The following is a 17,390-nucleotide window of genomic DNA, read 5'->3' on the forward strand; positions in this document are numbered from 1 at the left end:
AAACTCATCTCTTCAGGCTTGAATATACTCTGTGGCATGGTTACATAATACTTCATTATAATATGTGTTTTATGTATAATATTGTAATTATATATATATATATATATATATATATATATATATATATATATATATATATATATATATTTTGTGAATTGTATTTGCATGTTGTATTTGTGCCCTTGGGTGTCGTGAAAGGTGCTTTTAAAAAATGTATTATGTATTATAAATGTATTAAATGTATTATTATTATTATAATACCTTATTACATAATTACATAATGTGTGTGAAATGCAACCAAATCCAACCACACTGCCCTCGTTTTTTTTTTATATTAAAAATGTTTTGTTTGAAATCCTGCTACTAATAACATCAAATATTTTTGAGTTTAATATTTTTAATATATTGTTTTCGTGAAATCAATTTGAATCTTAAACTATCACAATCTATTAGGAGTAAAAACAGTCCAGTGAGGAGACCGAGGAAAGAAATTGCGGTGAGGCTCCTGAAAAATGTCAGAAAAGAAGCGAGCGCTCTACTCTGAAAAGAGGCAGTTCCCTCTTTACCATTCCAATTATCATTTAAAGAGCTTTAAAAAAAAAAAAAGCCATTAGGGGCCACACCGAGGCTGAGCAGTCTGTTTTTACAGTGTGTGTGTGTGTGTGTGTGTGTGATGGGAATTTCCTTTCTGTGACTATGATGAATTAGTAATATTCAGTGTCAGTGTATGTCAGAGGTCATTTATGTTATGTTTATATGAGTTATACCTTTATTCATCACGCATGTGGCTGGCACTGAGTGTGTGTGTGTGTGTGTGTGTGTGTGAGTGTGTGTGTGTGTGTGAGCAGGTTTCCTACTGGTGGATAATACACACACCGCATTCATGAGACTACACAAAGCACACACACCTCTAGTCTATAGTCATTACAACAGTGTATTTCAATATATAATTCATTATTTACAGATCTAATATTAAATAAATGAGTGTGAGATGATATTAATTCATGTACAGCAGTAACCTGTGACCAGTAATGTCTGAGTGGTCTATAACGATCCTGTGATTTCATCTTATTTGTCTTATGTCAAATTTCTTGAGGAATATCTACACCATTTTATGACTTTCGTATTATTAGCTTCTGCCATATTCAGTTTAACCTCAGCTGGAAGTGTACAACACTCAGGTCAGGATTTGTATTCCATTAATTTTATATAGGCTATGTCACAATAGCAGTGAAATTAGGTTTCATACTTTGTTGGTGTAAAGAATGAGCCCAAAATTACAAATGTAGTTCCACATCTGCTTCATACCTCCACTCATATCTTCATTTCCAGCATCCAACACTGCTGTTACAATCTGCTAAATAAACAACTGCACTATACCAAAACCTAATTTATTATATGAGTCATGAAATGACCGTATTTTGTGACACAAAATTAAATCTGAGATATGAAATGAAATTTTCGAGTCGGAAAATAAGTTAACATGAGAAATGACGCAAAAGAAATTTGGTGACTCATGAAATCAATTCTGTGATCAATTTGTGTCGGATCATGAAATTCAGTTTGTGAGAAAAGAATCAAGTTGTTACTCACAAAAACATAACGGTTTCTTTGGATAGTTCAAGGTTCTTAGCTGCCTAAAAGGATTCTGCAAATGGTTCTACAGAGAACTTTAAATGCTTCCTCAAAGGGACAACTGAAGATCTCTTTTACAGAAGCCCTAAGTGGCCATGCATTATTATGTTTTCTTTTTTGTTTTCTCATGATCACAACTTAATTTTCTTGTAATCTTAACATAAAAAAAAATTGTTTTCTCGTGATCCCAACATTGTCTCGTGATCTCCATGATGCTGCGGCATTGCGCTAAGCTTTTGCTGCCTCCTGAACAATAAAAACAACGTGCTGTTATGTCGAGCACACAGAAAAATCAAGTCGTGATCAAAGGAAAACAACTTTTTGTTATGTCGATATCACGAGAAAAGTAGTCTTGATAATGAGAAAACAAGAAAAAACAATAAAAAGTAATACAGTGGCCAACTACAAGAAATGTCTGACCTCTGTGATTGCCAATAAGGGTTTTACCACCAAGTACAAAGTCATGTTTTGCAGAGGGGTCAAATACTTATTTCCCTCATTAAAATACAAATCAATTTATAACATTTTTGACATGCGTTTTTCTGGATTTTTTTGTTGTTATTCTGTCTCTCACTGTTCAAATAAATCTACCATTAAAATTATAGACTGATCATTTCTTTGTCAGTGGGCAAACGTACAAAATCAGCAGGGGATCAAATACTTCTTTCCCTCACTGTACATGGCCTCTTGGGTCTTCAGTACCTTTTAGAGAGCTTGATGCAATCTTTTTCTCTAATTTCTCTCACTGAATGAATTACAAACGAGTTTTTATCTCATAACTATAAGAAATATATACAGCCTTTTGTCCACAACATGAAAAATTGAACTGTCAGTTCTGTGTGTCAGATATTATAATTATTATTTTTATGTGCTCGTAGACTGTGTGTTGCCTTGAAAGGACTGTTTACAAAATGTAATGGCCTTTTTTTTTGTTTTGTTAAACAGACAAAAGATAAGAAACTGCTTGCATTTGTGCAATTTCATGGTGCACATATGACTCTAATGTGTGTTAAAGCAAACAGCCAGGGTTCCGTTCCTACTACTAGATTAAATGATGCAATTAATAAGTGTAATAACGGCTTGTGAAAATGATGCTCGGGTGGGGAATTATTTTGGGAGAGAGAGAGCGAGAGAGTGAGAGAGAGAGACAGCGAGAGAGAGAGAGAGAGAGAGAGAGAGAGAGGAAGTGGGACAGTTACTGTTCAGTAGAGCTTAAAATGATGTGCCTCCAAGACATCAGGAGGAGGTGGTGGATGGATGAGGTTTGTTTAGTAAAATCCAGTCTGCATTTGTGTGTGTGTGTGTGTGTGTGTGTGTGTGTGTGTGAGAGAGAGAGAGACGGAGACATAATTCTTGATGTGCAAAATGTTTCTGCTCTTAGTTAAAATATGGAAATGTAGACATGTGTGTGTTTGTGTGCGCATGTGCATGTGTGCATCCGAGTGTGTCTTCAGCTGCATACTTTATGAGCATACAAACAGGGCGGAGACCCAGCACTGCAGGCAATAACAGACAGATCTGACTCGGTCGAAAACAGTTCGGGGGCTATTTCTCCTAAAGGGGATCTCACTTTGGCGCTCACTGGTATAGTATAGAGTGCTGCGAAAATCAGTCCTAAAACCCAGAAATGAGTTAGCATTTTCCGGTTCCATTGTCCCGAAGTCAGTGGGTTTTTTGAATGGGTTTTTGGTTAAATGTCTGAAATCAGGCCCGGGGTTAACACAAGCTCAAGATATTTTCATGTTTTATTCTATGACATAAAATACATAAGTGATACCCCACTCCTGATTTTTTAAGCTTTTGTCTTGAAAAAGGTGGCCGTTAACAAGTAGCTAAATGGGACTACGGAGGGACATTAAACGTCATCATGCTGAACAGGAAAACTCATCTACTACAGCCTTGTTGTGTTTATACTCGCGCTCTTTCGAACTATTCCACCTCAAACTTTCCAACTTGTAGATTTATCATCGTGGTGGTGACGTCGAACTCATATGACCGTGCTGTAGTTCATTTATAGCCTGACTTTAGCTTTTTACTCTTGTACTTGTATTTACGCTTCAAACTTCACAAAAGTCGTGTTCATTTGTGAAGATCATCTTGATGAACAAAACATGTAAGAATCATAAACTTTCGTTGGTCACAGTGCTTATTTTCTCCAGTAATCCAAAAGCCAATGGAAAAAAAAAACTTACTGACTTTTTCTCGAAAGGAACCAGCGTGATGCTAACTTCCGGGTTGGCCTACAAAAATACGTCATCCCTGCAGCACTCTATTGCTAATGTTTCAATATTTAGGTGACATATGCACATTTTCTGTATTCTGAATCGATTATAGAAACGTTCCTCAAATGACATTCTTCAGATAAACTAAGTAAGTAAACTGGAAAAAAGTTTAGCGACAGTTACTACAGTGACAAACAGCCTACTGCGGAACGTGAACACGTCTTATGATCAGACCCTGGCTCCATATAGCGCTAAAAGCAAAATACATAGTTAGTCTGTATGTTTTTATACACAAATGACAGATGTACGTCTTCTCTCAGACAAAAATTTGCCCCACCATTTTTGGAGTAGTGGTGCCACCCTGTTGGTTCTCTCTCTCTCTCTCTCTCTGTACCTCCTATTAATTTCCACACAGGATCTCCTCTAATCTGTAGCTGTAACTATTAACACATTTACACTCATGCCTCTGCTGCTACATGTCCAAGTCCAGCCGAGGGTGAAAAAACTTGGATTTGTGAAACATCAGCACGCTCAGTTTTGTCTTTTTAACCCGAAAAATTCTTTCACTACTCTCCTTGACTCCTTTGTGTGCATTCACCCAAACATCCCTGACATTCTATTTCAAAGTCTCTTTCTGTATTATTCATCTTTGCTCTGTCTATAACACACAATCAGCCAAATAACTGTCCCCATGGTTCCATTTTTCATCTCTCCATCAAATATGCACTTCTTACATCAGTTCTACCAGCTCACTGAATATTGAAAGAGCCTGCAAAAGTGCTTAATCCTTCAGGAAAACAACACAGGCCAAAGTAAATGTTAAGAACATGTTCATCATTACAAGCGCAATCACAAACATGCCAACAAAGTACACACTGTCTCATTTTTGTCAAAGAGATAAAATGAAATCCTCTGCTTGGAGCCCGGTTTCATTTAGCTACAGGCGAATCATTTATTAAGATACAGATTTTACATTTAATAATTTAATCACGTAATTATTCAACACGTTGTGGCATGTTTGTGTAAGATGAGTAATAACACATTGGAAGGTTGTGTTGACATTCAATAAAGCTTTGGCAGCACATTCAGTATTTTAGATCGCTTTTGTCATGCGCCCGTAAAGAACGGGTAAATCTAGCAATTTAAACACCTAGGACCATTAACCATTTAAAAAAAATAAATCTTCTAAGAGTATAAACATACTGGAAATATGTGCACCGCAGATCTTTCATCCAACCTGGTGAGATCAAATATTTTATTCTGTGCTGCAATCTGGATTTATAACACTAATAAATACCAAATAAACATTCCTGTAAGATATAATGTTTTTGCCTTAAAAAAAAAAAAACACTAAAAAGTAGAAAAGGCATATACAGTGCTGTGAAAAAGTATTTACTGTAAGAGTTTGCAGTAATCAGGCCTGGTTGTGTCTAGTCCAGCTGAACCCTATTATAAATGCAGTTTCATAGATTTGGGGAATTAAGATATGGGGGCAAATACATTTTCACACAGGCCCAATTGGTATTGGATATTTTTTTTGCTTCGATAAATGACATTATCATTTATAAACTGTACTTTGTGTTTACTCAGGTTGCCTTTGTTTTATCTTAGATTTTGTTATAATATAATTTCTGAAACAATTTATGTTTTATATATATATATATATATATATATATATATATATATATATATATATATATTGCTGTGGTTAACGGAAGTTAAGATTACAGCCACTCTTTTATTTAAAGTTATTTTGAGGTTTGAGGGTTAAACTGAGCTTTAGATAAACTATAATACACGTTACATGCTTGACTGTCTGCAGCAGTGTTAATGAGTCGAGCCTCTCTCTCACCCAGAATGGCCAGTACTGTGTTGTCCTTGAGCACCTCCATGGAGCCTGAGCACACAAAGTAGATGGCCTGCAGTGCGTCGCCCTGACGGATGAGGAACTCTCCGGGTGCACAGAACGACGTCTTAATGATCAGCGAGAGCGAGCGTAGACACCCATGACTGGCCGACTCGAAGAGCGGCAGCAGCAGTAGCTCTTTGTTCAGGTGCATGGCGATGTCTGCTCGCAACTCATCGGGGAAGTCCTTCAGCAGCTGGGGGGAGGAACGGAGAGAGAACAGCAACATTATAGGAGAAAGATCGATAGATAGATCGATTTTTTTCGCTTCTGTGTTTTTGTACTTTTTTAATTATTTTTCATAACTTTTATGTTTTTTTTCAATAACTTTTATGACTTTTATAAAACTATATAACGGACAGGTACATGAATGATCAAAAATATTTCTGAACACTATAACTACTTTGAACAAGAGAACTAGGCCGTAATAACGTGTACTGTTTTACATGTAAAACATGCTGCATTACATTCATCTTGCATTCTAAAAACATTTATATAAGAATGATGTAGGCCTAAATTGGGACGAAGGGCGTGTCTCGTTATCATTGGGACATCTGTGCTCGCTTCTTTTTACATTCATGTCTGTGTCAGCTGCCGTGCGGTCACCGGAATGTGCTGCTACGGCTCTCAGCCCCTCACTGAACAGAGCAGACGCAGAGAGAGGTGTGAGTGCAACGGGAAAGCAAGACCTCGCGCTTGGAGGACAGTACTGGTGATATTTGGAATGTAACTAATGTTTGTCCAAAAAGTCGCTAGATTTGTCGCTAGGTGCTTTAAAAAAAAAAAAAAGGCGCTAAAGGGGTCTGAAAAGTCGCTAAGTTGGCAACACTGGTCTGCACTGACAGCTAGATAAAAGGCAGGCTAAGCTCCGCCTCTCCCCAGCAACAAGAAAATACAGGGGGAGAGGGAACGCGGGGTTTTTCATTTATGCACATTCTATTTGAAAAGCAATAAAATACACAGAGTATTCAAATGATGCCCTGTCTGTGTTTTTTTCTTGAAAACAATTTTCTCTCTTCCTCCCTTCCGATCTCTCCAGGTTAAGAACTACTGACTTACTGTATTTAATGTATTTCAGGCTGGAGGTTTCCTTTAACAAGTTTTCAACAAAATGAAGTCTCAGTACACTTCACACAACACATTCAATGAGCTGATATCTGCGCATAAACGACATCGTTCGTCCACCGGCAGGAGAATGATTGATGTGAAAGTGCGAAAGAGAGGTATGAAGAAAGTGGCCTGATTTTACAGAAGACTAGACAACTAAAAGCACCTTATGAAATGGAGCTAAAGGAGCTGCTGGGAAAGATGATTATGAGGGAACACAAGGGAGACTGAGAAATAGAGAACAGGTGATAGAAGGGAAAAGGTGAGTGAAATGGTGACAGACAGTGACTTTCTGTAGAAAAAAATAAAGTACTGAAATAAAGTACATTGAAAAGAGAATGAATTGGTCAGAATAGCTCTCATACACTGAGCAATGAAAGGTTATGTAATGCCAGTCTACCATCCACATTCTAATGATGCTTTTGCTGAAATGAAATTCATTCAGATTATTTTTCACATATGTTCTTTACATTAGTGGGATTAGAGGGTTCAGTAGAGGGATTACAGGGTTCAAAATGCTACTGAATCCAAACCCAATTGTATCCTGTTTTCCTTGACCTGGAAACAGGAAGTGCTGTGCACAAAGCTGGAGAAACTCACCTCACTGACGTCGATGCCGTTGTTAACGGACCACGTGGTCTGAAAGCACTCCAGCATGCGCTGTTCCAAGGCCTTGGGCAATCGGTGAACGCGGATGAAGTCCTTTAGGTCTTTGGTGCGTGTGTGGTAAAGTGAGCGGCGGGAGTACATGCGCTGGATGATGGCTGTGACGTTACCGAAGACTACGGCGTGCATCAGCGCTAAGAGAAGAGAAGCATTTGACAAGGGTAAGTACAATTCTGACTGTAGGTACTGTGCCACAAAGCCAATCATGTAGGCTTGTGTTAAAAGACTCATCAACTCCCCTTTCTGTTCTGGAAATCAGCATTATCATCATCGGGGTCCAACATGTACCAGGCTACATATAGCTCAGCAGTTTGGCTGAAGCATTGCAGTAGAGGGATGTACTGATCCCATTCTTGATGTGATACTGATGTCAAAGCTCTGATTATTGGATAATAACTGATACTGATCCAATACTGATATCCTCACAGTAACTGAATAACACACTGGATTCAATTTCAACCATAGATTGTAAGAATTACTTCAAAAATTGCCACTTGGAACGTGCAAGAAAAAGACACAGAAAGAAACTGCTTGGCCCGCTCTAGTGTAAAATAACTTATTTCTTTATGTCTTTATTTAGCTTAGTGGCACTGAGACAACCCCCCCCCTCCCCCCCCCTTCCCGGGGATCTATGAAGCGTAGTCCTCATTGATTTCTCATTTTATTTCAAGTCATAACCCGCTAGTTATCAAAGTTCTATTTATTACTGAGTTCTGATAGTTATTCAACAATTTGATCGGGTCACTTGAATCGGATGGGTTTAATTCAAACTTCGATATCTCAAAAACAAGTCGAATCGAACCAAAAATAGAGAAAATGTTATTCCACCGTGTATAAATAATGTTCAGAAAATGAATCAGTACTGAAGGGGTCTGTGGAATTTATATTACAGTTAGATAACACAGTTAGACAAGAAATTTACAAGGACTTCCACACTTTAGACAAGAAATCATTCAAAGTCTACCTTCTGACCATCATTTTAATTTTGTTTGGCCTCTTTTGAGTTGTGGTTATTATAAGAGGCTGTGCCGTAAAGCAGTATACTCCAGTGGGACTGTTATTCAAATCAGTGAACACACATCTGTAGGTGTATAGACCTCAGACTAATGAGCTGCAAGTATTAGTACCACTGGAAGTGTGTGTGTGTGTGTGTGTGTGTGTGTGTGTGTGTGTGTGTGTGTGTGTGTGTGTGTGAGACAGGTGTTGTGCTACTATTGACAATAATTACCAGTGTGTACATGCTTGTTTTGGTTATAATGTGGATGTTTACAACAATATGTGGTAGTAGTTACATTGCCTGTTATGAGCTAAAACGGGTACGTGTATATATATATATATGTGTGTGTGTGTGTGTGTGTGTCAGATTACTGCATGTGGGTGGCACAGCAGCTGTCAGCTGGATGGGAGAGTAATGGCCTCTAGTGATCACATGTGGTGGCAGATTCGGAAATTTTGGGTTGTGTGTCTCACCCTCTCAGCTGCATAGATCTCTCTCCACCTCCCGCGTGCCTTGGAGGACATGGTCCTAAAATCAGACCCACGCTCTCAGAGACACTTCTTCCTCTCTCAGACTCACATCTCAAATAGAACTCTATTCCTGCACCATGAGTGCTGTATTCTTCATTATAACCCACCGCAGCATCTCTCCTTTTCTCAATCCCTTACACCCTTAGAGCATTTGTTTCCCAATTTCCCCTCACACTTGCTAATTTAACCACTGGGGGATAAGTCGCTGATCCATTGAGCCTGAGGTGTTAGAAGCCTGGAAATCCTTATAAAGGACACTGCATAGAGGGAAGAGGGAAATACTTAAATAACGGGATTATACCTGTTCCTGTATACCTGTGCATCAGTATTATTCATATAGTATGGTATTACAGTATTCCTCTCCTCCTCCTATATATAAAATACCTTTCCTCCTATAATAGTTGGTTCCTCCTATGGTAGTCTAGTCTTAAAGTAACATACAGTATTCCTTAGTAATCTTCCTTAGTAATCCCTGCACTCCTTTAGTAACCTGTTTTGACTGCGCGCCATTTGTGTGTGTGTGTGTGTGTGTGTGTGTGTGTGTGTGTGTGTGTGTGTGTGTAGTTTCACAGGTTCTACCAGTGTCTCTGTGGTTTCCACCCAAAACAAAAGCTATACATTAGAATGTAACAAAATGAAACATGTTTAGCTTTCACTGGTGTGACTAAGCAGGGGGATGCATCTGAAGCACAGGGCTTTTCTTATTCTATACTACAATATTCCTCCTATAACATTGGATTCCTCCTATAGCAACATATTCTGTCTATAATATCCTATTCCTCATATAGTATACTACAGTATCCATCATATAATATCCTATTCCTCATATAGTATACTACAGTGTCCATCATATAATATCCTATTCCTCATATAGTATACTACAGTATCCATCATATAATATCCTATTCCTCATATAGTATACTACAGTATCCATCATATAATATCCTATTCCTCATATAGTATACTACAGTATCCATCATATAATATCCTATTCCTCATATAGTATACTACAGTGTCCATCATATAATATCCTATTCCTCATATAGTATACTACAGTATCCATCATATAATATCCTATTCCTCATATAGTATACTACAGTGTCCATCATATAATATCCTATTCCTCATATAGTATACTACAGTGTCCATCATATAATATCCTATTCCTCATATAGTATACTACAGTGTCCATCATATAATATCCTATTCCTCATATAGTATACTACAGTGTCCATCATATAATATCCTATTCCTCATATAGTATACTACAGTGTCCATCATATAATATCCTATTCCTCATATAGTATACTACAGTGTCCATCATATAATATCCTATTCCTCATATAGTATACTACAGTGTCCATCATATAATATCCTATTCCTCATATAGTATACTACAGTGTCCATCATATAATATCCTATTCCTCATATAGTATACTACAGTATCCATCATATAATATCCTATTCCTCATATAGTATACTACAGTGTCCATCATATAATATCCTATTCCTCATATAGTATACTACAGTGTCCATCATATAATATCCTATTCCTCATATAGTATACTACAGTGTCCATCATATAATATCCTATTCCTCATATAGTATACTACAGTGTCCATCATATAATATCCTATTCCTCATATAGTATACTACAGTGTCCATCATATAATATCCTATTCCTCATATAGTATACTACAGTGTCCATCATATAATATCCTATTCCTCATATAGTATACTACAGTATCCATCATATAATATCCTATTCCTCATATAGTATACTACAGTATCCATCATATAATATCCTATTCCTCATATAGTATGCTGCAGTATTCCTCCTATAGCAAGACATTCTGTCTATAGATTACTAGAGTATTCCCCATATAGTATACGACAGTATTCTTCCTATAGCAACATATTCTGCCTATAGTATCCTATTCCTCATATAGTATACTACAGTATTCCTCCTATAGCAACATATTCTGTCTATAGTATCCTATTCCTCATACAGTATACTACAGTATTCCCTACTTTAGCAACACACTTTGTCTATAGTATACTACAGTATTCATCCTTTAGCAACATTCCACATATTCTGTCTGATTCCTCTTGTAATATATTATTCCTCCTACTGTAGCTTATAGTAAATACACCATAACCTTGTTTCTGGGTTTCTGCTCGTCAGGTGTCTTTACCGAGTGGAGACATCACTTTGAACTTGGTAGAACGGGAATAGTTATTTTTCTTTTCAATGGACAGACCTGAACTCTTACTGCAATATTCTCTGTAATACTCTATAATTATTTAATGCTCATTGATTTTTCAACCTTTCATTATTTAATTCCAAAAGAAATGCCCTTACTTAATCAAAGGGACAGATTTCATCCCTTTTTTTCCTTTTCCATCTAAACCTTAATACATTCAGTCAGAGCAAATGGGAAAGTCTTTTGCATATTAAGTTTCAGACTAGGGCTTGTTTTTTTACACAGTACTAGCAATTTCCTAATTTACATTAATGAATGTGTAGTTACGCACAGTGAGTGCGTAACTGTGTGCTGTTGTCGTTTTTTTTAAAAACCGTTAGCAATCAGTTAGCCTCTGTACAAATGCTTTATACTGTTTGTAGGTTTTGTGCTTGCTGAAATGGTCTGAGAATAAGGCACTCGGAGCATGGCCCTTGATAAGTGAAATCAATAAATGATGTGGCTTAATAGGAAGCGTGGTTAGAAGAAACACTCTTTAATTGGAATGGATATCAAAGGAAAGCATGGTATAAATGCAAATGTGGTTGAATGAGGCGCAGAGGTTAACAGCCACTGCTGCTTAGGGAAGTGTACTCTAGTACATGAAGCACAGCATGCTGGGATGGACTACGTGCAAAGACAAATGTAGTCTAAAAGAAATTAGGAAATAAAGTAGAAAGCATCCAAAGATGTGGTATTCAAGCCAACTACTACTTTTGCTGCATAACAGAAGATGGTGACGTGATCCTCACTAGTCACTGGTGGAAAGCAAGAATCAAAAGCACATGCTTCTGCATATTCATGAGGTCAGCTCCAGGGGCTGGGAGCAGTTAACGAGCTAACAGAATATTCGAACGACTCCGGGCGTTGAAAAACAATCGCGCCGCGCTGCATAGCGCCCTCCCAACACAAATTATAATAATGATCATGGAGAGCATGGCAAAGCATTTGTGCACAGAACACACACATTTCCCCAGACACATGTTGAGCATACGCAGCTTTCCCCACAGTCCCATTAAAGCTTTAGACGGATCTGACACGGCTGAAACCGAGAGCAAAATTTCCCTAAAAGCGCATCTTAAGAGCACTTGTGAGAAGTGTTTCACACAGTAAGTGAAGCTTAAATTAGTGACACAATCACATAAAGAGAGACCATCAGGGACAGCATTGTTTTAGGAAATTGTTCGTCGTTGCTCATAGTGTGAATGCTATATCTGGATGCTAAATTTGAATAATAATGCAAGGCCACAACTCCAGCAGATGGGCTTCGTTGGATATGCAAAACAACCTTCTAAGTTCGTTTTAATTCAGTTCTTGTAGTTTTCTGCTTTGTACTTAAAAACGGGACGTTTAACAGTAAGACAATTTAATATCTTCTTTTTAAACAAAAAACAAAAACAACTTCCAAATATTTGTTTATGGCCAGCTTCTAGTGTGAATAATTACAGCCTAGCGGAGAGAGAGAGGGAGAGAGAGAGAGATAGCGAGTTAACTGTTTAAACTGAACTGTACTCAGTGAAAAGTGTTTTATTAGACTCTTGTCTCCTAACCGCAGATCACAACAAAACCGCTTCTGGATTCACCCTCTAACTATGAGTCAGCAAGCCATCTGTATAATAGAGTACATCACAGAATGTCCAACAACTGAAGATTTGATTTGGTTATGATTATTTTTTCCGCTCTGTGGCAATAACAGAGGGTGAATATGACCAGACTGACACACACACACAACATGTTCCACTGTACTGTTTTAAGGTAATAAGATTATGGGAAAGAGAAATGTGTTTTGCTTCGCTTAAAGCCTCGCATACACCGGTCCAGCACTCTCCGAATCCAGCAAACCCAAAACACTGCTTTCGATCATTGCAAAGTCTGTATTAAGGTTCCTGGTTGACAATGTATTGTACATAAAGGGGTTTTTTAGAAGATGTTGGAGTTTTGTGTTAGGCAGTACTCTGCAACATCATCAAAACACCAGCCATTTTCTGCATCCTACACACACAGGGTCAGGGGGGCCTGGAGCCTATCCCAGAGGACTCAAGGTGGAGAACACCCAGGACAGGGTGCTAACTCATCAAAACACCAACTGAGGCAATATCTTTTGGAAGAACAGTGTTCATCCCTCCAGCACAGTTCCAGAGACCTGTCCAGAGAACCAACACCAGAGGCGTACCTACAGGGCAGGAAAGACAGGCATTTGCCCGGGGCCCGCATACAGAGAGGGCCCCCAAGGGCTGATCATTTAAATAATCAGAAAATTTTGTCTTAAAATAATGCGCAGCAACATCTCAGCAGCTCCCTTAAAGGAGGCCCCTTTGGGGGCACTATCATATTTGAGGACTTGTTTATGTGCGAGCTTTAATTCCTGAACATGAATCTGAAAAGTGAACCTATCTGGCAGCCAGAAGCTCAGGGATAATCAAAGACAAACAAACCAACATCTAGTAGTCCAATTTCAGTTTTATTTCACCTTGAAATGCAACAGGTACCGGGAATTATGCACACAACACCAGTGGCACTGCTTAGCAAGTACCGGTACTGTGTCTCTTGCTCCCGTGAATCAATAGTTTACATTAGTTAATATGTTAGTTAATAACAGGAGTGTAACCTGGCCAATGGGTATTTGGGGCTGTAGCCCTGAAGATTTTTTTCTTTAGTCCCGAATAATTTTCCATTTGTAGCGGTCTGTCACTACGTAACTGAACTTCAGTAAAAGATGTATTTTATCTTCAGTGAACAGAGGCAAGAGCAATCAGACAAGGTTTACAGGAAAATAAAGAGAAATACTCATGTCTTATTGGCTGACAGGTCTCAATTCTGCCAAATGCTAGCTCACACAGTCAGTCTAGATATACAGCGATTATTATTATTATTATTATTATTATTATTATTATTATTTTAGTGGCTGAAACTGAAACACTAACACGCTCTCATTTTGAGCAGGAAAACAAGGTTTGTAAATGTCTATATGAATTCGAAGTTACGTGAACACATGAGCAGAGCATAAGGACAGATAACGCACTCTGCATGGCACTGTAGCAGCTAAACCCATACAATGATAACTTAGTTGTGCCATGTAACAGCAGTCCCATTCACAAGGCGCGAGAATAAATAAAACGTCGTGAGAAAACAGCTTTCGGTTATGTCAAGATCAGGAGAAAATGAAGTCGTGATCACAAGAAAACAACAAAGAATATATATATATTTTTATAATGCATGTTCTGTTTTAAATGTACATTTAACTATAATTATAAATTACATTTAAAAACAATATATTTATAATAATAAATTATATATATATATAAATATTTCCCTTGCCTGTATAATTATATCTGTAGGAGCCTGTGAAATATTTTGTTAAAATGTTCATATTTCACAGGTGGAAGGGACACGGTTTTGAGACTGTGTTCAGCAATTGTAGTGTAGCCTCTTCTTTATTTATTTTCGACATTCTTATGATTGTTTTCAATAAGGAAATTAAGTCTTCGAAATACACATCTACTGCGATTCCTTCACAGAGCTAAAGGCTCACAACAGTATCTTTGGGTAACACAAAGATGTAATAACAACATAAATCTGTCAGAAGGGCCCCACACGTTTATTTTGCCTGGGGCCCCCAAGTAATCTAGGTTCGCCTCTGCCCAACACCTTACTGACTTTTCCTTTACTTCATCACTAGTCTGTATGTTTCATTCCTGAAATTGGTAAGGTATGTTTGCCAGTTGCTGTGGCCCTTTTATTAACAGTGCAAAGACTCTCAGGATCAGTTTTTCCTTCCAAAAATGGCTGTTTAGAATGAGTATATGAAGTGAATCCTTTTCATCACTTCAGGTCAGAAGAACACTACATAAGGCTGCTATAGGCGTTCCTTCAGGCAAGCAATAACAAACATGGATAAATCATAATCATAAACAGCAACACAGATGAGGGGATAAACATGGAATATAATCTTGGAAAGTAGGAAAGCCTTCACCAAGATACTCAGACACAACAGGGTATAAACAGACGAACGAATCAAGGACTAACATAAAACAGGTGGACACGATCATATAACAAACAGGCCGGGGTGGCGACAGGAATAGAACACAAACGAAAACAAGCATGCGCACTTGGCACTTGTCACTGTGGTAACCTTGTTGGTTATAAATCAGGTTCTAGTGCAACCCTATTAATTTCTCACCTCCAATCAGCATGGTGCAAATGGAGAAGATCTTCTCGGAGTCAGTGTTAGCTGAGACATTGCCGAAGCCCACGCTGGTCAGGCTGCTTAGAGCGAAGTAGAGTGACGTCACATAGGAACTCCGTACTGATGGGCCACCACCCAGCACCGAGTCGACACCATCCACTGGCCCTGCCCCAGTCCCATTCAACTGGGTGGAGTTTGCTACAGAGTCCTGCCCCACTATATCACTGCTGGAGGAGTTCCACTGGCTCACGTTGCCACTCAGACCATCCAGGTTGTTGGGCCTCAGTGATTCTGGAAGGACGGATGTGAGGGGAGAGAGGAAGTATGGCGTGCCCAGGCGTTTGGCTAACTCATGCAGCCAGCCTGAGAGAAAAAGAAAGAAGTCACATGAGATCGAGGAAGTGTAAACGTGATGATGCTTTATGTAAAAGTAGTGCTACATGAAACTTACAGGAGTCTTCGTGACAAAAACATAAACATTTTAAAACTACTATTCCATCAGGCGTTACTTTTTATCAGAAGCTGCCATAATACCCAACTCAAATGAAATACTTTTTTGTTAAATGTACGGTTCTGTTGCGACTACTGACTCTGTAGCTCAATACACTTCTTGCTTGCCAGACCGATGTAATGTAATGTATAATAATATATATAATGTAATATACATTATAAAAGTGAATTTACTTGACTTTTAGTACTATAAAAATTATTTACTATAATATACTTTATGTTTAAGTACTTTAAGTCAGTGTTTCCCAACCGAGGTGCCACAGCAACCTTGGGATGCTGTCTGATGAGAGCGGGGTGGCATGTAAAAATCCTTCAAATATTTCTACAATGCTCAAATGTGCATAAAACTTTTAATATATATGATAAATATCTGATGTCTGAAATAATAACACAGACACAGAAATAATAAGACAGACACACACACATACTAGTACTACTACTACTAATAATAATAATAAAAATAAATAATATATAAAAATAATTCCCTGCCCCTCGACCCCCCCTCACTGACCTGTATGCGTAACATATGCGTGTGTTTTGTCCTAATAATTAGCGTGTGACGATGAGGGTGTAGTGCAAAAGAATATGGACAGATGTCTTAAAAGAAAAGATCCAGATGCTTCTGGACCATCAACTTCATCCTCATGTAGCTAACGCTGTCTAGCATTAGCGTTTGTGTAGGGTGCCACAAATTATTTACATTTTCAAAGCGTGCCGTGACTGAAAAAAGGTTGGGGGGGGGGGGGGGGGGGGAGGCTGTTTTAAGTACTGAATTATGGGACTCGCTTTACTTAATGGCCTTAAGACTCTACAGAGTCAATTGTCGTGACATTATAAAATAACAATAGCCTCCAAAGTGTCATAACACGACCTAATGTCAACAAATCTCTGTCACTTGTATTAGCTGTAATGTCAGAGCAGCATCAAAATTGATATTATGTCAGATATTAAGAAGGGCTAAGGTAAGTTTCATGAAAATCTCTATTACATAAAGTGTCACTAAAAACGTTCTATATTTTTGGCCTTGAGTGATCACGCATACTGTTATCACGGGAAAACTGCCAATTTATTTAATTTAACCGCTTATTTAATTTGACACTTTCAAATGTGGTCATACACAGAAAGTGCCTATATTCTGCATTCTGGCAATGGTTTAGACACGGCTTGTTACTTGGAGTGACCTGTGTTACTTGACTCTAAACTTCAAATTATTCACCTTTGTCTACAAAGATGCCATCATGTTTGTTTGCTAATAAGCAGTAGCACTTCTGCTTTAGTTGCAGCTCTCACTGGTCTTCCCACTCATTTCTGGTCATCTAGAAGAGTCTTGCAATACTTGTATCACTATCGGCTGCTTTAACAGCTCTATGCTTTAATCGGATAAATTT

At 38.1% G+C, this 17,390-nt stretch overlaps 1 protein-coding gene across 3 annotated transcripts in view; it reads right to left on the minus strand.

The window, feature by feature from the left end:
• kcnh3 (potassium voltage-gated channel, subfamily H (eag-related), member 3) overlaps positions 1-17,390 on the minus strand; it is a 169,821-nt gene that overhangs the window by 22,840 nt on the left and 129,591 nt on the right. For all 3 annotated transcript variants that reach the window (XM_053680932.1, XM_053680931.1, XM_017469594.3), the window contains 3 exons: positions 15,487-15,855; positions 7,471-7,670; positions 5,710-5,959 (listed from right to left, as the gene is read on the minus strand). In XM_053680932.1, coding sequence (XP_053536907.1) covers positions 5,710-5,959; positions 7,471-7,670; positions 15,487-15,855 — 819 coding nt within the window. The remainder of the gene's footprint in view (positions 1-5,709; positions 5,960-7,470; positions 7,671-15,486; positions 15,856-17,390) is intronic.

The sequence above is a fragment of the Ictalurus punctatus genome, chromosome 6, assembly GCF_001660625.3.
Source record: "Ictalurus punctatus breed USDA103 chromosome 6, Coco_2.0, whole genome shotgun sequence".
In the NCBI taxonomy this organism is placed as follows: Eukaryota; Metazoa; Chordata; class Actinopteri; order Siluriformes; family Ictaluridae; genus Ictalurus; species Ictalurus punctatus.